Source organism: Lacerta agilis, chromosome 6 (genome assembly GCF_009819535.1).
Source record: "Lacerta agilis isolate rLacAgi1 chromosome 6, rLacAgi1.pri, whole genome shotgun sequence".
NCBI lineage: Eukaryota > Metazoa > Chordata > Lepidosauria > Squamata > Lacertidae > Lacerta > Lacerta agilis.
This window is the reverse complement of record NC_046317.1, coordinates 85,080,580-85,106,065: the sequence shown is the minus strand read 5'-3', so window position 1 is coordinate 85,106,065 and position 25,486 is coordinate 85,080,580. Positions and strand designations below refer to the sequence as shown.

At 42.2% G+C, this 25,486-nt stretch overlaps 1 protein-coding gene and 1 long non-coding RNA gene across 5 annotated transcripts in view; one reads left to right on the top strand and one right to left on the bottom strand.

The window, feature by feature from the left end:
* Positions 1 to 2,029, top strand: part of LOC117049068 — a 5,274-nt gene extending 3,245 nt beyond the window's left edge. The window contains exon 3 of the long non-coding RNA XR_004426912.1: positions 1,924 to 2,029. This is a non-coding gene — a long non-coding RNA (uncharacterized LOC117049068). The remainder of the gene's footprint in view (positions 1 to 1,923) is intronic.
* On the bottom strand, positions 1,772 to 25,486 carry SS18L1 (SS18L1 subunit of BAF chromatin remodeling complex). Of its 4 annotated transcripts, none has more exons than XM_033153682.1 (11): positions 25,112 to 25,486; positions 15,604 to 15,680; positions 14,779 to 14,863; positions 10,599 to 10,743; positions 9,443 to 9,640; positions 8,657 to 8,821; positions 8,051 to 8,152; positions 6,516 to 6,608; positions 4,920 to 5,039; positions 3,056 to 3,183; positions 1,772 to 2,319 (listed from the first exon to the last, which is right to left on the bottom strand). In XM_033153682.1, exons 1-11 carry the CDS (start codon positions 25,178 to 25,180, stop codon positions 2,293 to 2,295), a joined length of 1,209 nt encoding a protein of 402 aa, XP_033009573.1. In that variant the 5' UTR covers positions 25,181 to 25,486; the 3' UTR covers positions 1,772 to 2,292. The 4 variants fall into 4 exon arrangements, with proteins under 4 accessions (XP_033009573.1, XP_033009574.1, XP_033009575.1 ...); XM_033153683.1 differs by having other exon boundaries at positions 25,389 to 25,486; XM_033153684.1 differs by lacking the exon at positions 8,051 to 8,152.

Here is a 25,486-nt window from a genome sequence, read left to right as displayed (position 1 = left end):
AAACATTAAATTGCAATATATCAATTAGTCTAAATACGCTCATAAAAATATTGCCATTGTACTATATAGGTCAACGATCTTATTATATATAACGATCTTATTATATATAGGCCTGACAGAAGAACGTCTTCAGTTAACTTGTCTGTTGATTTCTATGGGTCTACTCAGAGTATGACTTAGTGGAATGCAGCCCTTAAGTCTGTAACCTGATTTTGTTTATGGCTATATTTCTTGGTGGAAAGCTGAGTCGGGGGTTGTCTTATACGCCGGGTGGAGAATCTGCGGTCGAGTATATCTCAAACTCTATATTTTAACTGGAAAAGTTGGGGGTCGTCTTATACGCCCAGTCGTCTTATACGCCGGAAAATACGGTAAGTGGAAGGATCAGAAAATGAATTGGCAGCTAATCAGCTGCATGGGAAACTTGCACTATCTCTAATGTGTATGCTACAGTTACTTTGTAGTAAAGTCTAGACAGTTGTTTATGCTTCTCAACAACTTGTGTGGGTATGAAGCTATATTGACTTTTGACAGACTGAATCTTGGTGTTTGTTTTACCCAAAGTTTGGATAACAAGATTAAAATGGTGCTAGTGATTTTTTGCTTTGGCAGATAGAGGATTCAGATCCAATTAGAGTTAAGCTGAGTTTGGTCCCACTGATTTCAAGCACACACTCACTGCTCTCCCAGTGAAATCAATGGAATTTTAAAGTGCTTCGCTTTGGCTGGATTTCATCATCCTACTGGCTAAATTTGTTCCCCAGTACATTTTGTTATAAATGATCATACTGCAGATATTTAAAACAGGTGTAAGTCTTTATGGTAGCTGTCCTAAACACACTCAATTGGAAATAAAACCCCACTGAATTGTTACTGAATGCATCTTAGAACTTTGTTTTTGCAAGAATCCCGTTTTATGCCAAAGGCAACTATACTGGGTCTTCCCCACAGTGGTAACTGTTTTGGCACTGAGTACACACTATATCCTGCAGTAAATTAGTTATGCGAGGGAAATTCATTTTCTTTACATACTTGCTGCCTGAAGAAGGTTCCTTGTAGAACACTCAGTAGAGAAAGGCAAATCTCTTCCCAGAATCAGGCAGCCCCATAGCAATGGAAGCACAGCTCTTCTGTTGCCCTTCATTATTAGTCCGGTAGCCTGTAATGGCTTTGCCTTCTTGATAAGGCACCTATTTTCCAAGCAATGCAACAGATAGATGTATACAAGAGATGCAAGTCTCATGAAGCAACTTGTAGACATATTTTTGCTACAGGACAACACAAATGTCCCTTTTGTTGATGTCATCACCTGGGCCAGGATGCATAAAAATGTGTCCTAGTACATGAATTCCCCAAGAACATTATAGAATAGGTACAGAAGGAATCAATCTTTTCCTTTACCAGAGTCCAGATTCCTCGGCCACATACTAACTGAACCCATGGTCATATATCCAGGATAGCTGAAATAGAAAAGTCTTTTCTGGTGGTTTGAATTCAGTGGAACTACTGCCCACATTTCAGCAGTTTAATGCTTCTTTGGTGTTGTCCTGCTATGGGATATAACAGGGCCAGTTCCCAAGTCAGCAATAAACTCAAATCATAAATAGCTGGTGGAAAGGTGGCTTAAATAGGCCCTACTTACTGCTGTACTAATTTGTTGTTTCACTTTGAAAGTATCTAGCAAATCAAACCCATGCCCATACTTTTCAGTATTTGCAGTTCAGAATAAAAACAAAACAAAACAAAATGCAATAAAATGAGCCTATCCCAATACCATCATATTAGGATCTATTGATTTCAGAGGCTAGTAGATACAAAATAATCTGCAGCACATCCAGGCTGTTTCACCTTGAAAACAATGCTAAGAGCAGTTACATGAGCAGAGCACGAAAATCTTAATTATATGTGTTTGATGTATTACAGAATATTGTAGCCTTGTAGATGACGACGAAGAAAAATAGCTGGGGGTGATGTGGATACTGATGTTCAAGTAACCTCTAAAGCTAGACATCAAGTGAGGGTGGGGGCAGGAGAAGGAAGAACCTCTGCATTGTATCAACATACAGTATTATACACAGCACCAAAACATACCAAACCATTAAAGCATTGCCTTGTTACCAGTAGTGCACTGCTTCATATCCAGCATGAAATGAATACTATTTCACAGACAAATGCTCCTTTGTGCTAAGGGGGTTAACCAACATATTACGATTAATCAAAAACTGCCCGTACATCCAAGTTCAAAAGACGGACATAAATATTGAAACAAATCTGACACAGGTGCTTGTCCTTTTATTGCTGATAGTTTCCATACTGGCTCTGTTAAAAATAAGAGAGAGAGAGAGAGAGAGAGAGAAATTAACACAGTCATTTCTACGTACACATAGGCCTGGTTCACATGCAACACTAAACCAAACTGTGGCTCAGTATGAGTGAGTGCAAATACTCAGGAAAAATTGGGCACTTTGCTCCTCTTCAGCTTTTGCTGCTGTCATGCTATCTGGAGCTAAGCTTAAAGTTACGTCCACAAACAAATTACATTTTTTTTCTTGGCTTATGGCTCATGATTTGTTTAGGGGAAACAAACCATGAGCCCAGGTTCAGACAAACCCAGTTGTGTGGCAGCACCAGCAGCTAGGGAGGAGCAAAGCAGTCACAATTTTCTCCATGTGTACTAGCATGCTTACTTATTCATGCTAAGATCAGTGGAACAGCATCTGCTTTGTAAGGTCCAGGTTCAATCCCCAGCATCTCCAGATGTCTGAAACCCTGGAGAGCCATAGGCATTCAGTGTCGGCAGTGCCAATGGGCCAATGGTCTTACTACATAAGGCACCTTCCTGTGTTACTATGTAACAATAACACCTTGAATTGGGACCACTAGCATGTTGGAAGGCAGTGCAAGTCCCATGTGATTAAAGTAATGTGATTCTAGCAGGATGACCCGTTTAACAACCTGACCCATCACCACATTTTGACTAGCTGCAGCTTGCAGCCTGCTTTCAAGGGTAACCATATATAGAGTGCATTACAGTAATCTAAATGGGAAGATTTACCTGCTCATAGCCATAAGGCCTCTGTTGCTGTGCAGATGGTCCTGTCTGTGAAGCTCTGTAGCTTCCATACTGTTGCCCCTGACCCTGTTGGTAACTGGAGTACTGTGATGAGGCTCCTTGGGCTGGACCTGGGAATATAACAGCAAAAGTCTTGTTAAAAGTAGGATGCATCATGTCCTTAAAAGCCTGGCAGCTTGACATTTCTGTATTTTTATTTCTTTTTTCTTTTCTTCTATACTGTATTTTTTTGTATTTTTATTATTTTGTATTTGGAAAATTATTTAAAAAAAATTAAAAGCCTGGCAGCAGAAGAATATAAACATAATTTTGATACATGCATAGTATACATACTTAAATTTCTCCTTCTGAGTTTGTTTGCTTATTTGTTTACATATTTGTTTACATATATTTTTATATTCCACTTTGTAAATTGACAGAGCAGCTACAATAATTTAACCAATAATTTCATAAAGGTAATCTAACTATAATTTCAGAAACAAGGCAGCAGCAATTAAAAATAAAAACAAGCACAACATATAACAACAACCAGCATAGCTCTTTAACTGAAAGTTGACTGGCATAGGAAAGTTTTCACTGGCCATTTAAAAGTTAACAAAGCTGAGGCCATAATAATGGTAGTAGTAGTAGTAGTAGTGTAGTAGTAGTAGTAGTAGTAGCAGCAACTCTGTCTCTACAACCAAGCAATCTTATATAGCCAGACTTCAAGGAGGGCCTGTGAAGCTGATCTTCACCCCCAGGCTGATTCTTTTATGTATGAAATCTGCTTTTATAGTGATAATAGACTGACATGAGGAGAACTGTATGTAAATTTTGTTTGATTTCAAAGGTTCTAAGGCAGTACTTATTTTCGCTTTTAGTTTTGGTGCTTTTGTTATGGTAATGACTAATAAAAACTTGACAGCAAGAATGATGTCCCTGAGCTTACAATTAGGCTCAGAAGACAGTTGCAGATACAGGTCTTATTTGCATTACTGTCCACTCCTTTGCATGTTGACTCAGAAGTAAGTCCCACTATATCTAACAAATCTTACCCTTAGGTAAGTGAGCATGGGACACTTCTGTGGTTCTTTTTGAATCAATAAGCTACTATAAAGAAAACATGTGTGGTATGGTGGTTAGAGAACTGGATTTATACTGGAGAGACAAGTGTTCAAATCCCATTCAGCTACAAAGCCAGCCTCTCCCCCCAACCTCTCTCTCTCAGCCCAACCTGCCTCGCAGGATTGTTGTGAGGATGGAAGGGGTTGGGACTACAAATGCTGCCCTGAACTCTTGGAATAAGGGAGGACTAATATCTGAAGGACTATTGTATTTCAATATTTTGTTGGAAGCTGCCCAGAGTGGCTGGGAAAACCCAGCTAGATGGGCTGGGTATAAATAAATGATGATGATGATGATGATGATGATGATGAAGAAGTAGAAGTAGAAGTAGAAGAAGAAACCAGGAAGAAAGAACTTTTAATAAAGACTGGGGAAAGTTTGTTGAATATTTGAAAAAAGTATTGTAAACAAATTAAAACGCTAGCAGGGTTAACATAAAATGAGCAGTAAAGCTAAATAAAGGAAATTCTTAAGAGAAAAATTAATAATTAAGAAATTAATTTGGATATGCAGCAGTAAAGACAAAATGGAAGGATCCACAGATAGAGGGGGAGGGGAGGTTGATTTGATATGTATTTTTGGTTTTGTTAAAGAATTTGCATGTTTTGTTGTAAAATTCAAAAAGGATAAATAAATTTTAAAGAGAGAGAGAGGGACAAAGAAAGAAAGGGAGAATGGGCACACAGTTGTGCAGCATCAAGCTACAAAGTAGAGCAAAGCAAGGCAATACACATTTTCTTACCATATGCCTGCTGCTGTCCTGGATAGCTCTGTTGATTTGGGTATTGCTGCTGTGAATACGTTTGCTGTTGTACAGTTCCCTGTTGGTATCCCGCCTGCTGCTGGCTGTACTGGGAATTCCCTAAAGACAGAATATCAATAGGGTTGATTTGCAAGCTAACCAACACCCTAGATCCACATAGGGTTCAATGGCATGCTCTATATCTTCCATGGATGCAGCCAGTTTGAGAGCAGCACATCCGTAAAAGGCAGGCATCACTTCCAAGCACTAATCTGTGTGAAAGGCAAAACAAAATAAAAAATAAAAAAATTCCTTCCAGTAGCACCTTAGAGACCAACTAACTTTGTTCTTGGTATGAGATTTCGTGTGCATGCTCATACCAAGAACAAACTTAGTTGGTCTCTAAGGTTCTACTGGAAGCAATTTTTTATTTTTTATTTTGTTTTGATTATGGCAGACCAACACGGCTACCTACCTGTAACTGTGTGAAAGGGTGAGTAATGTGACACTGTATTCACACCAGTTCTCAATAAGAAATGGTGCCTGCCAATGCAATTACTCCAGCTCATGCACCAGTTCCTTCACAGGGTTGCATTTGGCACAGAGAAGTGTGTGAAGGGCTCACACAATACAGTTTTCTAGGATCAGAGGGAGTTTTTTAGTCACCTGCACCATTGAGCATGCATATAAGTAGCCTGTGTGGAAACTTTAAAAAATAGAAATTCAAGACTTGTACTTAAAAAAAGTTCTAGTTTGCCATGAAAGAAGGGGTTGTAGACAACACTGTGCAAGGTTTCCTTCCCTCCAGAAGCAGACGAGTATACATAGGTGTTGTTTTGGCACTTAATGCTTAAAGACTGGAGGTATGTGGCAGGACTCAACAGCCGATTGACTGTTCAGTCCCATCCTTCCCATCTTAAGACACAACATGTTTTGCATGCTAAAGGTCCCAGGTTCAATGACTGATATCTCCAGGAAGGACTGAGAAAGACCTCTGTCTGAAACTCTGGTGAGACACTGCTAGTCAGTATGGTTACTAATAAGCTAGATGAAGCAATGGTATAATGGAGGTTCCTTTATTCAGAGCAAGCTGGGGGTAGTAGGCATTTTGTTGCTTACACTGACATAAGCACTGCAACACTCTCCCCTTAAGTCTGAAGCCCCTCTTTGGGACATGGGGTGTGCTATAAGAGAAGAGGGCCAATTCATTGCCCTGCTTAATGGACCAAAGAACCTTGCAGCTGAGCCTCTGTTGTCCCCAACATTAGTCAGTTGCTGCTGGCAGTTTCCTGAGAGGCACTTACCTTCAGCCCAGGGATTGGGAACCTATAGCACACCAAATGTTATTTGACTACAACTCCCATCAGCTCTGGCCAGTGATCAAGAAGAATGGGAGATATAGTTCAGGAATGTGGAGGGCCACAGGTTCCCTATACCTATTACCTAGATGTCGGCTGGCATCTTCTTAGAGGAAGACGGAACAGCTATACCTTTGTATTGCTAGCAGCAGTAAAACACTGTTTGTGGGTGTGGGTGTGGGTGTACACCCAACATCTGATGTGTTCTACAAGAACTGCTTCCATAACGTCTACTTACCTCCTTCATAGTAGTGCTGTGTAGAATCTTCAAATGATCTGTCATAGCTTTGTTCAGAATAAGATGACTGCTGGTACGCATAATCACCGTGACCTATGACAAAAAGAAAGGTACATAAGAAATTGATATTTTAAAAATTGATAGTGCATTTTTCAGATGCATGACAATTTCAAACTTGTATTACTATCAGCTGAGTTATGGCTCCTGCCAAATGTGTGATGTAGTGCACAGAACTACTCTCCTTGCAGAACTACAAGTGTAGTTGACAGAACTACTCGCCTTGCAGAACTACAAGTCCGATTAGGAGGATGGGTAGTTAACACCCGCAGTGTAAATATGACTGAAGTGCAGCTCACACCTGGATTAAACAAAAACATGGGGAGAAAGAAAGTAGCACTTAAATCTTTAAAAAAAGACGTGCAAAGGTTCAAACTCTGTTTCTATTTTTCTAAATTTTGGAGCTGTAAGTTTTATATCCCATGAGAAACAGTTTCCCTTGAAACACTTCAAAGACAAAGGACATAGGGTTTTCTTTCCAACTGCCTTCCTAGGTTTTTCTTTGGATACATTTTGCAGCTGTTTGACCCCTCTTGTTGACTAGTTCCGTTCAGAGAGCCCACTGCCAAATCCTGGTGCGCCTTAACCCGCCTACTTGCTGACACTGCTGGTTCACCTGGCCCATCTAGTTCAGCATCCTGTTCTCACAGTGGCCAACCAGATGCACATCAGAAGCCTGCAAGCAGCACCAGAGTGCAACAGCCACTGGTATTCAGAAACATTACTGCTTCTGACAGTAGAGGTAGAGCTAGTAGCCATTTATAGCCTTATCCTTCTTTAATTCACCTAATCCTTTTTTAAAAGCCATCCAAGTTGGTGGCTATTACTGCCTCTTATGGAAGCAAACTTCATAGTTTAACTGTGTGCTGTGGGAAGATGTATTTGTTTTTGTCTCTTGAATCCTCCCAACATTCAGCTTCACTGGATGTCCACAAGTTCTAGTGTTAAGGGGGTGGTGCTCTAGTCACTTTCTCTCTGCAATGCATAATTTTATACACTTCTATCATGTTGCCTCTTTTCTCTAAATTAAAAAGTCCCAAGCGTTGTTACTTGCCTCATAGGGGAGTTTCTCCATCCCCTTGATCATTTTGGTTGCCATTTTACCATGTGAATGGTGGTCCTTATTGGCACTGAATCCTGATCCACCCTGCATATTTTATTTCTGCCTTTTGTGGTCTGGGTTCTTTTGCTGATATAACCTTGTCCAAACTTACCTCTTTTCCCTTGGTTCAACTATGCCACCTACAAACTAGTTTGCCTACCACCACCCACCCACCCACCCCTGGCACAGTGATCTCAGGCCTACTTGCTTGAAAATAAAGCTCCAATAAATATCGTAAGGTCTTATTTTCAGGTAAAGGCTTGGGAGCATTTGTGTGGATTGGCCTCCGTCTTTCAATTCCATTCCTGGGTGCCAGAAGCCTTCTGCAGGTCAACGGCATTATGGAACCATGTTCCCCAATACTCAGCAAAATTACCATCGGGATAATATTGCTGGTTCATGGGCTCTGATGAACCTTGTCCATGACTGTATTGTTCACTGTAGTATTCCTCCTGGCCCATGTACTGCTGAGAGGAACCTACAAAGCAGAGTGAGAGTACCGTTGTCAGTCTACAATGAGATCAAAGGTGGATAACTGAAATAACCTCTTTAAAGGGAGTGATACCCTATCTGCCTGACTTATAAGTCCTGTTCTATACAGAGGAGGTTCTGGCCTAGCACTGTGGGCTTCAAGTCTTGCCTCTGCTGTGAACTTCAGTGTGAGAAACTGAGTTCCATTAGGACCATAGCACTGGAAGATTGTTTTGGTTCACTCATCCTGTGCCATTTTTGGGATCACACCCTCCCCAACTGCTCTTTGCCCCACAACTACGAAAACTGCAGTGATTTGGGAAGAAGCATTAACCCTGCTTCCCCAGTACTACTTTCCACACCTGAGGTAGGCCTCTCAGCAGCTGAATTTGCTGTTTAAAAAGACCCAGCTCACATCCAACCATGGATCTTCCATCTCATACGGTCATGCCCTTGGAACACACGCAACACTGCAGAGCTATACAGTTCTGAGTCCTTGGTCCTTATTTACCTTGCTGTGAAGGTCGGTAAGGGCCCATTGGCCGTTGGCCCATCATGCTGTTGCCTTGGTTACTCTGACTCATCATGGCAATGGAAGACTGCCCTTGGTAGTGTTGGCTCCCTGCTTGCGCAGAGTTGTAATGTGACGTTGCCGCTTGCTGGTGCATCATGGACACTGCAACACACACACATTTAACATTCTCAAATTCTCTACACAGTGCTCCACCACCACCACTGTAGCCCTGAGTAGAATAAACTTCAATTTAAGAAATATATATTGCAACTGTACTTAAGTATAATATGTGAAATAACTGCATATGTTTACCTCCATCTCAGTTTCCCGCCCCTTCACCTGTTTTTAGAATATAAACCACCTGGGGCAGGGACCTATCCTCTCTCTCTCTCTTTTTAAAGTACATCTTTGATGCTAAAATGTAAGGAATCATAGGGTTGGCTGGGAGATCCCAAGGGTCATCTAGTCCAACCCCCTGCAATGCAGGAATCTCAACTGAAGCATCCATGGCAAATGGCAATTCAACCTCTGCTTTAAAACCTTCAATGAAGGAGAGCCCACAACCTCCCAAGAAAGTCTGTCCCACTCCCTTCTCTGAAGGAAGCTTCAGAGTTATTTGGAGCTCTTCAATAGCCTGGCTCTGAACCTGATTCCTGCCACTGCCCACCTCCCCAGGTCTGACCCTGTTATAAGTGGTCACAGAAGCCAAGAGCCCCATGACACTTTAAAATGGCATATCTATCCAACAACAAAAAAGGCCAGGCCAAACCAAGCCAACCATACCAGGATTGGACTGCATGTTGATATTTGTTCGCGAGACATAGTTGCCTATTGATCCCTGGCCTTGCATTGGTACATTCTGAGACGCAGGCACTGTATGGCTATAGCCGGTTCCGGTTCCGTGGCTACTGACAGTCATGCTCAGGGAAGTCGTGGGCATGGTATTCTGGCCTGACTGTTGCATAGACACGTGATTGGGACCTAGCAGAAAGCAAAGAAGGAAACAAAGGGCGGCAGTGAATATTGATTTTGAATCCTGTTCAGATTTTGCCTTCCTTCACTCGCGAGTTGCCAGTATCTAAGCTTTCCACATCTCTGTCGCAGAAACTGTGCAGCCAGGAAGCTCAAAAAACTATGCTCAATTTATGCAACTTTATATCTTACCTCTCCCAGTTCTTTTTAGATTCAAAATATGGACTTTGAAGAATTGGAATCCCCCCCCCCCGATATGTCAGATTTGAGAATGGTTTGGAGTATGGGAATGACATCCAGTGAGGAACCTAAAATTGCCACAGATATATAGGACAGAAGGAAGAATACTTGGGAGGGAAGAGAAAGTTTGCAGGGAACCATGTGGGCTGTGTAAAGTCAGGGGTAGCCAACATTGAGTCTAACAACACCTAGAGGATCCCCAAGTTCTCCATCTCTGGACAGGGGGCCTACAATTCTAGGATACATCAGTACAGTGGGACTTACTTCTAAGTAAATATGCACTGGAACAGGCTGCATGAGACCTTAAAACAATTTGGCCTTTTGAGTGAAGAAAAGTGAAAGACCTTTTCTTCGGTGCCACATTTACATGCTCCCTCTTGGGCTCCCTTCACCCTTCAAAATTCTTTAAATTAGATCACAGGTGACAGAGCAAGAATTTGATGCTGGCAACCAGTGCTTTTTATGCTACCCACAAAAGCCACTAAAGCCAACATATGCTCAAGAACTTGAACAGCACCCACCTCAGTGTTCATGGATCAATTCCTCCTATAGGAAATCCATTGTTACAGAATGCTAGTGGCAACTGTATGAAGAATTGTAACTGATTTGTGTGCATATTTAAGCCCGTGCCGAGGTTTTCCACATGCCCGAGAGGCTAGTTAAACAGCCATAAAAGGCCCCTTTAGAAGCACGCGATGCAGTTGCCAGGCAACCATGGAAAGCTCACCATTGCTGATCTGACTCTGCATGAGGGAGGGAGGCGGAAGGCCTGTCCCGATTGCATCACTGAGGTTGCTCTGTGCATGAAGAGACTGGTTGGATGCGCTCTGATTCATTCCTCCTGGACCGAGGTTCATGTTTTGCGTCGGTGGCTGCAGATGGCAAGAAGGAGAAGGGGAAAAAAAGATTCAGCAAGAGGGATTTGTTATAGGAATAAGCTATGAGGGGTGGGGATCTGGCAGAATTCCTGCCATTATTTATTATTATTAGACATGATTAATAATGAATCAACGCAGGAATAAGACTTTTCAGTAATGAATAAATCAACAGCAGTGATAATGACATATACGATCACCTTCATCTAAGCAGACTGTGATGAAAAATTTTTTGGTTTGTGTGGGAAACTGTACGATTTTTGAATAAAAATCACTGGTATTTATGAAAGATTAACATCAGGTTTGGAGGTTAACACTGGAGTATGGAGATACATGAAAATATGTCAGATAATGGCAGCTCTGCTATTTTGTAATCCATTTTAATTACCAGACAGTTAATTAGAAAACAGCAAAACAAGTGCATGTACGCACACACAAAGCCCAAGCCTGTCACATTTAACTCCTAGATGAGCACTTCCAAAACAACATAAAATGTAGCTTAGCATCTTGAACATTTTGAAATATTCCAGTTTTAACTTCACAAATGCAAACGATATATATTAGCTAAATAAATTCTGCGTCTGGTTTTCCTGTGCAGGTAAAGCTTCCTTTGAAAGTCAATAGAGAATTTGTGCTGGGTCACTGAAGGGACATTGTCAACATTTTTATATGTCTAAACCCAAACTTGACCTGGCCCAGTTTCATAACATGCATGTACATATCCTATGTTATTCAGTGTCGGTTAAAGACACCTCTTTTTCTTTGGTCTTTTAGGTCATAAGGAGACCCACAAAATACAGTTGTACTCCAGTGCGCTGTATCTAAACTTTTGGAATTCTTTGTTCAAAAATAATCATTATTTTAAATAGCAGTATTACTTAGGCTTTTGTACATGCCACCATGGGATCTTTTGGGATAAATGGCAGTCTAAAAATAAAGTAAAAATATTAGGGGGAAGAAGCAGCAGCAGAGGCCAAGAACTTTGCTAGATAACAAAATAAGGCAACTCTCCCAATTGCATGTCTGCATCCTGAAATGAAACATGTACATATCAGCACATACACCCCACCCAACTAGGAATGGAGTCTTATTCATCATCTAGTTCAGTATTGCCAACTTCCACCTTTTTAAAGAGCCTTCTCCAGGGCAGGGAGATATTTTGCTGGAGGAGTTTTCCTACTCTGTTGCCACAGGGGTCAAGCTTCCTACCCTCCCTTCTCTCCCATCCAGTACAGTGGTACCTCGGTTTACAAACTTAATCCATTCCGGAAGTCCGTTCTTAAGCTGAAACTGTTCTTAAACCAAGGCACGCTTTCCCTAATGAGGCCTCCCACCACCGGTGCCCTTCCACCATTTGGATTCCGTTCTTAGACCAAGGTAAAGTTTGCAAACTGGGACACTACTTCCGGTTTTGTGGAGTTCATAAACCAAATCATTCGTAAACAGGACTGTTCTTAAACCGAGGTACCACTGTGTAGAGCAGGCAAGAAAGAAGAAATAACTAGTCTAGGGATGGGGAATTTTTTCAACCTAAGGTCCGCATTTTCTTCTGAGCAGCCTTCTAGGGGCCACATGCTAGTGATGGTCAGGACTGGAGGCAAAAATGGGTGGAGAAACAAATGTAAATTTGACCTTTCTACAGCAGGCTCATTTCAATATACATTTAGCCCCCCTCCCAGTCAGCTGGAGGACCTGAGGTTCCCTACCTCTGGAGTATACAATTGCAGTATCAGAATAAGGCTTGCTGTATCTCTGCAACATCACTTCCCCACAACTCTTGAATAGACGAAAAGCCACCCTCTCCAGGTAAGGTAGCGTCCAATTTTGTAACAAAGTACTGGAGTCCAGGCCTGTCTAGAAGTCACATACTGGAAGCCCTTCCCTACAGCAGACTGGGCTAGGTGAATTCTGGAAAATACTGCTTCAGACTGCCTTGGAGGGGTGGTAGCATTTGTATCATTTCTACATGCAAAAAAACCCCCCAAACCTCTTTGCTAATTAAACAACCTATATTACTTAGCTTTCAGGGATAAAGGTTTTTGTTCTGCCCCCTTACTTGCAAGGAGTACTTTTTGTTGTTATTTTAACAGTTCAGAGGAAATTCTTAAATGCTCTTCGTCCACTGCAGTTGTCGCACCCTGTACCCTTGCTCTATAGGAATAAAAGTGACCAAACCTCCACTAGGTCGGCCACGGTTATTTAGTTTTTTCGCAGGGGTAGCAAAAGCCATATAGCCCTGTAAGTAAGGGAGATGAGAGTCTAGGCACCAGGTCTCCTGTAAACAAATAATCTGGAATTTTGAGAGGAAATCCAGAAGATCAGCATCGCCCTGCTTAGACAGCCAGCCTGCCACATTCCACGATAAGATGTGGAAATATGGTGGTGAGGGGAATAAAGGTAGACTCCTCCGTTTGTTCTTTAGAATGATGGAATGAATGTTTTTGTAGAGGTGGAGTGGGCTGTTAAGGTCATTTGTGGTAGGGACTAGCTTGGTGAGTTTTGTTTCCCTGGCATGGTGTCCCCTCGCTGTATCTGTCTTTCAATCCTCCACCTGAATGTCATCTAAGGATCCCGAGGCGTTCACAAAGATTGAACCGTTCCTACTCATCGGCATGGCAAGTTCTACCTGGTGTGTTGTTGTTTGAGGTATTAAGGGGTGTGTGGGAGAACCCACTTCTTCGGGGGACAGGAACCGGCACTGTGTCCAGTCTTCGTTGGATAAGGGCTTTGTTGTGTTAGTAGCATAATTAAATTCCAAAGGAGCAGAAAAGCCTTGGAGGAGTAAGGATTTTTTAATGGTTTGTAACCTAGCAATTAACGCATCCTGGGACTGTTGAATCTGCTCAAGGGAGGCTAAAAAAAGCAGCTCCTTTTCATTTAAGGTATCTTTTTTGGGTTCATTGGAAGGAAGTAAAAAATTTTGGAGCTTAGCCTTCTGTTTGGAAATTTTGACTACCTCCGGTTGGGCTTGTTTGTAGTTTTCAGAAGCCATTTCCAATTCTGTGCGCAGACTAGTAGGCTTGCGTGTTCCTAAGAGAGATGGTGGATCGCCGGACTCTTCGAATAGGCGGGTCACCAACAGGCCAGCCCTCTGGAGCCTGTCCCTCTTGTCCAAGATTTGTTTAGTTACCGACCAGTCCTTAAAGGTCACCACAACTCTGTTTTGGGCCTTATCAAATGGAAGAAATTTCACGCTGACAATATTTTCTGCTGGAATAAGGCCTCTGATGACTAAGTCAATTTTCTTAAGTATATAAATTCTCTGTTGTGCAGGCGTGGAAAGGCCTCCATGCTTGAAGAGAGGGAGGAGGACTAGTTTATGTTTAATTAAAGTTAAGTTCTGGCTCTTTTGTACTCCCTTCTGTGGAGTTTCTTGCTTTGGGTCTGGAGTTTTCTTTAGATTTCCACTAGAAGGTAGCGATTGTTTTACTAGCCTTGGAGGGCTAGCCACCCGGTGTTTATTTAAAATGTTTGGGCTCTGGCTCTTATTTGGCATTGTTATGCTGGGGTTCTTTGTGCTTGAGTTCTCCAGAATCTTGAATAACTTTGAGAAATCTTGAATAACTTTGAGAAATTATTTTAACAGTTCAGAGGAAATTCTTAAATGCAATTCCCCACCTACATGGCACAGCATAGCACAGTCCATTCCAGCTCTTCCACCCCAAAACTCTACCACTTCATGTGCAGACCAGTCCCAAGATATGTGCAGGCTAGCAATAAATAAGTGCACTTTGTATAACCATGGTAAAGGGACCCCTGACCATTAGGTCCAGTCGCGGATGACTTGGGGGTTGCAGCACTCATCTCGCTTTATTGGCTGAGGGAGCTGGTGTACAGCTTCCGGGTCATGTGGCCAGCATGACTAAGCCGCTTCTGGTGATTGACCCTAAAATATGTGCAGTGCAAAATCAGCTCCAGGCATGCCCACATTGGGTTTGTGCTCATGTTGGCAGCATTGTTTATTTCCCCACAAAAAGCATCTCTTTAGCAGCAAGTACTGGACTTCATTCAATCTCATCGATCAGTACTTACAGCAGGAAGCAAGGACTGCATATTCTGGTTCGAGTCTGCTATTGTTGCCAAGTAGACCAAGTTTCTGTGCAAAATTTGTTGATATCTGTAAGCAAAGGAACATGACGCTATCTTAAGGAAGTAAAGCTGGTCAGAAAAAAAAACATTTTCTTCTCTGGAGTGGCTATGTGCATCTGATCTAACTCACCTTTGCAATAAAAATATTTTTAAAAAATAAAAAAAATTGTCCAGTAGCACCATAGAGACCAACTAAGTTTGTTCTTGGTATGAGCCAAGGTGTTGTGTAGCAACAAGAGTCAAGAGTTAACATTCACCTGTTTACGCATGCAATGTCATCCTGCCCCAGGCCATGTTCAAGATCTTGTTATTAGCATAAATTTGTGAACTACTGTACTTGAGACCTAGTTACCTGAAATACCATCTGGCCCCTGCTCAAACCTGCAACGTCACTTAGATCATCTGGGGAAATTCTATCGGTGACATTGCACCCTACATAATAGCACAGGTCAGACCCAAAGCCAGCCCTTGCACTATGGGATGCCCTTCCCTCTGCTATACATGAAGCACAATCCATCAGTTCCTTTATACATATTGTAAAGATATATCTTTTTGCCCAGGCTTTCCTTGGCCCATAAGTTTAGACCCTATTATAACTAGATTCCTGTTTTATGTTGCTTTTCTGTTTTTATGACACTGATCTAGTTTTATGTGGTGTTTCTATATACTGCTTAGATGTTTTTAAACATAAAGCAGTTTAGAAAGGCTTTTAAATAAATAAAACAATAAACACATGTTTCAACACATCAACAAAAAAATCATACTCACTGAGTACATTCTGCTGTTTTGCCCTTGCTTTGATAGTCCATAATACACTGTATTAGATGATGGTTTTCATCCAACATCTGAATTAAAAAACAGAATATAAAAGATCAAGATATGACTGTCTGAAACTTAGTCAGGGACCTTGTACATTCCCTCCTTTGTTTAGCTAAAACTTTCTGTAGTCTTCTTTTTCCTTGCATGCTCTTTATGCATGTGCATTAATCATCATTAAAAGTAGATAAAGCAAGGTGAAAGAAGCAGGGAGAATGTTATTTATGATTAATATGAATGCAGCACCCCACCATTATGGAAATTAATACCTGAAGTTGTCTTATACAGAATTAGACCACTGGCTGGTACTGCCTACTCGAGGGCTCATAACCCTTTTTAGGTCTGTGAACAGATTTGGATTTTTTAGCTAGAGTGGGGCGCACCACTCCTGGATCAGCCTCTCCATCCCCTTGCACACTCTGTGCACACTTTGGTTTTCCATGGGGTCTGGGTAAAAGCTGAATCCAGTAGAATTAATCTGAGCCTTGAAAAACACATAGATCAACGAAGAGGCCCTGTGCATGATCAACCCTTTTATTCTGGAGAGGAACCCTTTTGGTTTACTAAGACTATTTCTTTTGTTGCATCTATTTTCTTTATTTCAACAATTTATATACCGCTTAGCAGTATGGTTTCTAAACTGTGTACAATGAGTTTACAAAATATAAACTCTTATTAAAATTAACCATGGAATCAGAAACTCAAAACACTTGCTGAAATGATAATTGAGAAGTCTGAAGTTCAGCAGGGGCCGGGGGCTGATTTCTGCTAGAAGGAAGTTCCACGGAATTGGGCCCACAACACCGAACACACGGTTCCTGGTGGATGCAAGCCATGCATTAAATCCTATTCCATGGTAGAAGCATCCAAGCTGGTGATGGTGGTCTAAGAAGCAGGGATGCAGAACTCGGCCTGAAATCTGCATCAGTGACTAGATTGAAGCAGCAGACGAAAGGAGAGCAGGAAGATCCTTAACCCATTCTCCCTCCTTGGAGACGTTTCCATTCAGAAGGGGGATTTTGTGCAGCCACGCACCAGCAAAATGGCATTTAGGAGAAAATCAAAAGCGATGATTGACTGAACTATGCCTTTGGCTAAATTCTAGAAGCCTTTCTGTTTCTAGGGAACACGGCTGGGGAAAAGCATAAAGGAATGGAGCAAAGGATCCTGCCCCCCCCTCTGGTTGCCAATTTAATTCATGTGGAAGAAGGTTGAAGTCCTGAAATAATTTCATTGCTGCTTTTTTTTTTTTTTTAGTTAAAAAATGACACAGCCACCGACTGCATCCCTTTGCCTAGGTTTTCTTAGCATTTCACATTTGTATATTAATCAGTGCAAAGGAACTGGAAGAAGCACAAACATTTAGTGTATTTATTTCCAGTTTGTTTTGGTTTCTACCCCAAAAGCTACAGAAATATATATATAAATGTCCTACATAGCATTTCAAAATGTTCAGTCTAAGAAATGGAATATAAAATTGGGGGTGGGGGATGTAGATAAAGGGACAGGCAAACTTGGTTCTTAGGGAAGGGCCCCAGGCTCAGTAGCAGAGCATTTGCTTTGCATTGTTGTTTATCTGTTCCCCGCACATCAGACTGGGTTGCCCCAGCCACTTCCAACATAATATGAAAACACTAATGTGACATCAAACATTAAAAACTTCCCTATACAGGGCTGCCTTCAGATGTCTTTTAAAAGTTGTATGCAGAAGGTTGCTGGCTCAATCCCTGGCATCTCCAGGTAGGGCTGCAAGTGAGCCTTGCCTGAAACCCTGGAGAGTCACTGCCAGTCAGTGTGGTCAATGCTGAGCTGGATGGACCAATGGTCTGACTCGGTGTATGGCAGTTGCCTGTGTCTGGTGGTTCCCCAAAAGTTCTCTGGGGCAAGCAAGGTAAACCACCTGCAAACTGGGGCACAAGAAAGACAAAACACTGCCTTGCTCAGCCATGGGACACCAGGGCAGGCAACTTGTTCATTCCTACCGCAATGGCTCCCCTGGAAAATGCATCCATTTGAATTTATCTCCTGCAAGTGCATAGCTGCCGTGTACTTCCAAAGGAAACAGTAAAGTGCTGTACTTGGAAATGTGGTTGTGTGTTGTGGTCAAATCCTGCTCTCCATTCCTGGTATTTAGGGGCTTAGCCCTCACACACAAATTCTGTGGGGCTGGGGCCGGGGAGGACAGTGTGTCTCTGCAATGCTAGCTGCAGGTTTTATGGGTGGGGCTTGGTGAAGATATCCTGAGTAGTGCCACCCCATCCTCACAGCTGCTGTCTCCCCATTCGCTTGATCTGTCCCATTGGGCACAATCTGCAACTTCCCAAGAGAGGGCAAAGTGAGCTGAAGTAAGAGCTGTTCGACAGTGGAATGCAGGAGGTAGTAGAACTCTCCTTCCTTGGAGGGTTTTAAGCAGCAGTTGGATGGCCATCTGTTGTGGATGATTTCGTTGAGATTTTTGTATCACAGGGGATTGAACTAGATGTCCCTCTGAGTCCCTTACAGCTATACAATTCTGTGATTCTAAGCTGATGCTTTCTTTCTTGCCCACTTGATTAGAGGTTCCAGGAGAACATACAGCATCAGCGAGGCCAGGGGGCTCTGAGAGTTGGTAGTGAGCCACCTTTTTGGGTGTGGGCTCTGGCAGCTGCCCAGTGATGCTAGCCTTTGATGCCTGTCCTATGTTTCTCACTGCAGGGACCAGAGAGATGCACCACACCCCTCCCTGTGCCAACAGTCTCTGCAATATACAAGCCTCCCTATCACAAGGATAAGTTGTTTAATATTTATCAAGGATCTAGAGTAGCTGTAGACACAATCCACATAATAACATTTTTTTTTAAAAAAAAGTACCAAGGCATTGGAAGGAACTAGAGGCATTGTATTCCAATCCACTAATCCTCAGCTAGTGGTCTATGTGTTACAGGGTCACAACTTTACAGAAGGGAAGGTGCACAAACAGTGCCCTGAGCATATTTTGGAGAGGAGGGGGAGACAGACAATCAAAAACTGACTGTATAATCCTGTGTAGGCTAAGGATTGCAGGGAAGGGAAAAGAGAAGTGATTACAGCAGGGGTAATGAACCTGAAGCCTTCTGGATGTTGCTGGGGTCTACCTCACATCAGCCCCAGCCGGCAGGACCAACAATCAGGGATGAGGGAGTTGTAATCTGGAAGGCCACAAGTTCCCCATCCCTGAATTAAAGGCAGGATGAGAATTAAAGTTTATCTTGGATCTGGAAATGTTGAAGGCCACTTCAAAGTAGTTTTCCCTGTCCCACCTTTATGTGTCTTTAAAAACCATCCTGCCTATCCCTTCCTTGAAGCGCTCAAGAGAAAATGAAGGGGGGAAGGAAGGAATTATACAGCCTTCCAAGCAATCTCATTCAATTGCTGAACTACTCTTAGCAGAATATGGAAAAAAAATATTTCAAGTTCTTAGCAGCCAGTACTGTATTAATTTTGTATGGTCTGGCTCTGCTCAACACTGACCAAAAACCAATACCAAAATAAATAAAAAAAACTTTTGAAAATTCTCCAATAAAAATGCTTCAACATCAGCATCACATTTTCTGGTGTCCAAGGGATCAAGAACTTGGGATTCTTCTGCCCTGGCTCTTGTAATCACAAAGATTTCCTTAACGTTTAGTGCCATTCTTGCCCTATCCTCAGAGGAGGCAACAATGTTTCTCCTTTTTCTTTCCTTTAAAAGTATTTTCGAGCCCTCTAGACACTTCCCCATTCATCTTCTTTCCTTTGGCTAAATAAACAGCACTCATTGGGCCATACTTTAAAATGATATTCAAATGCATATATAAGGTATAATTAATTTATTCCCTTCCCTTCTTAGCACAAGCTTTAAAAAAGGCAAATAAAACATAATGGCTGTAGGGGGCTTTGGGAAGTTGATCAGATTTTTCCATATACAACATAGGCCCAACTGTGGCTCCCAAAAGAGACTGCAGGTGTCCACTCTTTGAGGCTCTTTCCCATGGCTCTATGGCAGATGTGAGGAACCTTTGAGCTGACCTGAGCTCAGCTTCCTCAGTAGCTCAGAGGCAGGGCGTCTGATTTGCATGCAGAAGGTTAGCAGGTTCAACCACCAGCATCTCCCAGCAGGGCTTGGAATATCAGCCGTCTGAAAGCCTGGTAGGCCACTGCTAGTCAATATAGGCAATATAGCACCAATAACTAGGTTGTTTTAAAAGGTACTGGGTGTGTTTGGGGGTTGGTGTGTTCCATGATAACTAGCTCTCTCTCTCAACTCACTTCTGCCTTTTTTCACCCCTGAAATTATGCCTGGGCACCTGAGGGGTTTATAATAGCACAACATCTGTAATAGCAGAGTATTCAAGATGCACCTCATACACATGCCAGAAGTAGGGAACCTGTGGATCTTCCAAATGTTCCTGGCACCTTCATTATACACCTTTAGGCACCATGTGAAAACGTTCATCTTCAACCAGGCCTTTGGTTGACTAACATCCTATACCCTTTTAAATGTGTTTGTTCCTATTGTCTATTTTGAGTTTTTATCTTGTGAACCACCCTGAGATCTCCAGATGAAGGGTGATACACACATTTAATAAATTAAAAATAAATTTTAAAAGAGGAAACTAGATTGTTATCATTATCTGGTCTGTTCCTGAATTAGGTATTGGGGGAGGAAAGCAGGTGCTTCCAGGGAGGGGTTTGTCTCCAAGAAAGTCAGAATTTGTATAGAAAGAAACAAGATGGGAGAGAGAGTCCATTTCTTTGTGCAAGGAAGGCCTACATGTGAAAGACTACCCCAAAGCAATATGTTTGTAAGCCACCCTTTACCATGCAAACAACTTTGAGAACTTTTTGTTAGACAGCTGTTCACCAATAAATTGGCTATAGACATGATCCAGCGACAGCTAGACTGTCACACTGAAATCTGGACTAAACCTCATGCAACCTCCGGGTATAGGGCAGTATATAAATTCAATAAATAATAATAATGCAAATAATTGTCACCTTGATATGTAATAAATAATATTTATTACCGGTACATATTATGCTTTCATTTATTACATATAATGCTGGGATATTGGTTTTGTTTGTTATTACGATATGTATTTTTGTGTTTTTATATTGTAAACCACGCTGCAATCATCAGATGAAGGGCAGCATAGAAATTTAATAAATATAAATATATTAATAATAGAATTAAATTTCTATACAGCCCTTCATCTAAGTATCACATCGTTGTTGTTATTACTTTCAATTATTACAGCAGCATTAAGAATAAGAATAGCATGGAGATGATCTATAGCAGGGGTGGCCAACTCCCAAGAGACTGCGATCTACTCACAGAGTTAAAAACTGGCAGTGATCTACCCCCTTTTTGGGGGTTCAGGTCAAAGTTGTTGAGCTTCTTTTAGAAAGGAGGAAGTCCCATTTTTAGGGGTTCAGGTCAAAGAAGTTGAGCTTGTTTGACGGAGGACGAAAGCCCCGCTTTTTGGGGATACAAGGCAAAAATGTTGAGCTTTTTTAAGGGGAGCCAAAGTTGTTGAGCTTCTTTGGGGGGAGCCAGTGATCTACCACGAGATATCCAGTGATCTACTGGTAGATCACGATCTACCTGTTGGATGTGCCTGATCTATAGTATTAAACAAGGGGGTGTGGCCAAAACTCTGGAAATGCTTTAGCTTAGTGTAGCATCTGCCTTGCATGCAGGAAATCTCTGGTTCAATCCTCAGCATTTCCAAGTAGCGCTGGGAATGTCCCCGAATGCCTGAAACCCTAGAGAGCTGCTGCCAATCAGTGTAGAAAATGCTCAGAGGGACCAGTGGTTTGACTCAGTATAAGGCAACTCCCTATGTAGACAGGGGCCTAGGGATAACACAGGAACTGAAGCACCTGCCTTATCTCAAGTCAGACAATTTGCCCTTTAGCCCAATATTGTCTGCTTTCACTTGCTGTGGTTCTCCAGGGTCTCAGACAGGGCTCTTTTGAATCACCTAGAATCATAGAGTTGGAAGGGACCCTGAGGGCCTGCTACTTGCTTGTTCTTCCTCTTGCTTCAAACATAGCTGAAGAAACTTTATTAATTATCATCATCATCATCATTAACCTCTCTTGCAAGCCTGAGCTCATTCTGAGCTTTGGCGAACCTGACATTCACCCTGCAACTGTTGGCTACTCATGTATACTCCTTTGTGATTTCCCCTTTCTTCCATTTCTTATATGTGCCCTTCTTAAATCCCATCTCATCTGTAAGCTCCTTATGCAGCCACACTGGTTTCTTTAGAATTGCCTGCACCTGTGCCTTCAATATTTCACCTTCAAGAAACTCCTATCCATCTAGGACTCTCTTCTCTTTGAGTATTTCTGGCCATGGGATCTCACTCAGTAGTTCCTTGAGCTTTCTGCAACCAGCCTTCCTAAAGTCCAGATTCTTTTAAACATAGAGATTCAATGCATGTCTACTACTACCACTGAGCTTTGGTCTCTCCCCGACAAGCTGTGGTTTTGCTTTATTACTACTACTACTACTACTAATAATAATAATAATCAGGCTGAAATGGTGCGCTGTAACACAGGGAAGATTATATAGATTCCTATGGGATCACCTCAAAACCAGTATCAAATCATAGGTCACCTATGCATACACAGATGTTCTGGTGGTTTCGTTGTCATGCTATGTAACAATCATGAAGATATGCCTTGCATCAATGTTTTTGTAGTGCTGACAAGCATCGGATCTGTGATTTTTTTTTTTTTACTGAGTAGTCTACCATTGACAGATTTAATTTGAAAGTTCTTGGGGATCCCTGTAGCAAAAGCATGCAAATTCAGGAAGATTTGTTTTAGTTCTGCTGGATCCATTTTTTTACCCAGTCCCCACGGAAAAGCAGTAGTTCTTGCATTCACTCCCCTCAGGCTTTCTGTCTGACTCAGAAATGGGCGTGGGAGAGAACAACCTGAGGGGGATGTGCCTATCACACTTTGAGAGAAAGTTCCCACTCTGCCCACAGAGTCCCAAAAGGTTGGCAACATCTGATGGCAGTCAATAAACCTATCAGTAGAACCTTCAAACACAGTGATAATGTACGTATCCCTGAATACAAGATGCTAATAGCAACCACCTTCATGCTCTGCTTGGCCTTAAACTAGTGATAATCCCGTGAATGCCAAATTAAGCATAAATAATGCCAACCAGGATTAATTAGCTCCCAGTCTTGGACTTAAATGTACAGTAGCAAGGAATCCAAATGAGCAAACAATTTCCACGAAATGTTTTGACAAAATGATTGCAAAAGAGTTGCAGTGCAAACAGCAAGGGCTCACTTTTATATGAAGCACACATCACAAAATGCCTACACCTTTTCCCACACATCTTGTTAAAAACCCAAATTAAAAACATTTTCAGTACTGTAGTATTCAGAATATTTTATTTGAGTTGTTTGAGATCTATTTCACAGTCTCACAGCAGCCTACTAAACAGCTTTGTCAACTAAGCTCTGATATAATACAGTACCAACAAGCAACCTGTAAGAAAAGCCAACACAGGGTATGTTTTTATATTTTGTTAGAAGCCACCCAGAATAGCTGAGGAAACCCAGACAGATGGGTGGGGTATTATTATTATTATTAAGCTGAGAGTGAAGGATGTGGCATACCCATTTATTTCATTACGATAGTGACACGTGTACTGAGATCTGATTGTTGACTGTAAGCTCCTTGGGGCAGGGATTGATATGGGGAAGGGCCATAACTCAGTGGAAGAACATCTGCTTTGCCTGCAGAAGGTCACAGGTTCAGTCCTCAGCAGCCCCAGGCAGGACTGGGAGAGACCCCAGTTTAAAATCCTGGAGAGCAGCTGCCAGTCAGTGTAGACAATACTGGGCTAGATAGATCAATGATCTGACTCGGTATAAGGCCGCTTCCTATGTTCCTATATAAAACACTATTGTTGTTGTTCAGTCGTGTCCGACTCTTCGTGACCCCATGGACCAGAGCACGCCAGGCACGCCTATCTTTCACTGCCTCCCGCAGTGAAACACTATAGTACTATATAAACAATCATCTCTCCCATGGAAGTCAATGTGACTTGCAGCCAAATGTTTACTCAGAAGTCAAGTCACTTGCCTTGCTTCCTAGACTTGGAACTGCAGCCTTAAGCATTTAACTTTGGCTATTTTTGTCCTACCCATATTGAGAGGGCAGGAGGTTCCTAACCTGCCTAATGTACGCTTCCAGATCTACACCTGCTAGGGTGAGTTTTTAAACAAGCTATCTTGCATTTCTGCATGACAGCTTTGTCTATGTACTGCAGATTTGTGCTCTAACACCTCCTTCTTGCATTTGCCATCATCACTGACAAACAGGCTGTCATTAATCCTCCTTTGCTTCTTCCAAGACCCTGGGCTTACGACTCCTGAACAATTGCTACAGTAAAGCTAGGAGCATGCCCACTTCCAAGGATAAAGGGAGGCTGACAAGCAGACACTGGAAATAGCATATTGTTTAAGCGTTAACAGATCTATTACTCATTATTGACATCTCCACACCTCTCCTATTATTTACAGCCCTTTCCCTGGGAAAGGGAGGCAGGGGGAGAACTTGGATGGTACATTCCCTTGCCTCTCTCCCTCTCAGGGCTTTCTCCTCTTCAGAAAGCGGCATTGCAAACTTGTACACAGGGGAACACCTGCCTTGTTTTCCTTACAAAGGTTACAATTCTGCTCCCATTTAGAAATGAATTAATTAAAATGCCCGAATCTCCCTCCATCAAGCATTTAAGATTTTGCTTTTGAATCTGCAACGTTGTTGCTTTTCAGAGGATCTTACAGAATCGTTCCATGCCAAACACTTGACATCAACACACATTTTCTTTTAAAATAATAATAGTAATAAAAAAGAGGAAGCCTTAAGACGAAAATCAGCCATAATCCCCTGTCACACTTCCTTAAGGTCCCCTTTAAAACCATGACGAACCTTCCAAAACGAACAGGAAAATACAAAGATAAAAACGTACAGCCACAGATAGGTAGATTTCTCTTTCTGTGTTAAAAACGCTGCTATGCTGTCATATATAACACACAACAGTCTGTTTGCACTTTGGGCTATTTTCTGCAATGTACGTAGCAATGAAAGTATTTCCAAGCATGAAGATCCTTCAAGGAAAATATATCCGTTTCATTTTGCAACATTCTCCCTCGGCTCCTTTGATCCTTTCCATCTCTCCCCCTCTCCCTTTGCCATCATCTGAACACCTTTGCTTTGTTCCGCCTCCTCCTCTTCTACAGCGGTCCATCCTTCCAAGCCCTTGCAAATTCACTACTTAGCAGGAGCATCTTATAAAATTACCCTTCCCCCTCCCCACTCCCGACGATGGAGACTTGCACACACATTGACACACACACACACACACACGCTTGTCTATATTAAAGCATGCTCTTAATTCCACCCCCTCCCCCGGTTCTTTTTCTGTTACCTTCTGGATAGTTTGCTGGGTGACCTCTCCTTTGCCTCTTGGGCGAGCAGAAGCAAAGGCAACCGACATGGTGGGATGGTCTTTTTTTAAAAGATGTGTCAAATAATATAGTGGTTCCCAGGATGTAATAATATTGTTATTATCTAGCTGCTATTGCCGTGCACGGGCACAGCATTCGCCGCAGTGCATGAGGAGGGGAGCCAGAGCAGATGGTACAATCTGCGCCTTGCAATGAGCCAGGGGCATTGCACCAAGAACCTTCGTGCACCCCCTTTACCTGGACGCTCCTACTCCCAATGCAAGGCGGAGAGCCAGCTGCCGAGGCTTGGTGGTGGAGGAGGCAGCAAAGCCACCTGAGCTGCTCCGCTTCCCCCC

What these genes read in the sequence shown, in the direction of transcription:
- SS18L1 (XM_033153682.1), bottom strand. Translation starts at nt 25,180, where the DNA reads ATGTCGGTTGCCTTTGCTTCTGCTCGCCCAAGAGGCAAAGGAGAGGTC. An exon ending in AAAACAGCAGAATGTACTCA is followed by an intron (nt 14,864 to 15,603) that starts GTGAGTATGATT and finishes CTTTGCTTACAG; the next exon opens with ATATCAACAAATTTTGCACA. An exon ending in AGGACAGCAGCAGGCATATG is followed by an intron (nt 3,184 to 4,919) that starts GTAAGAAAATGT and finishes TTATATTCCCAG; the next exon opens with GTCCAGCCCAAGGAGCCTCA.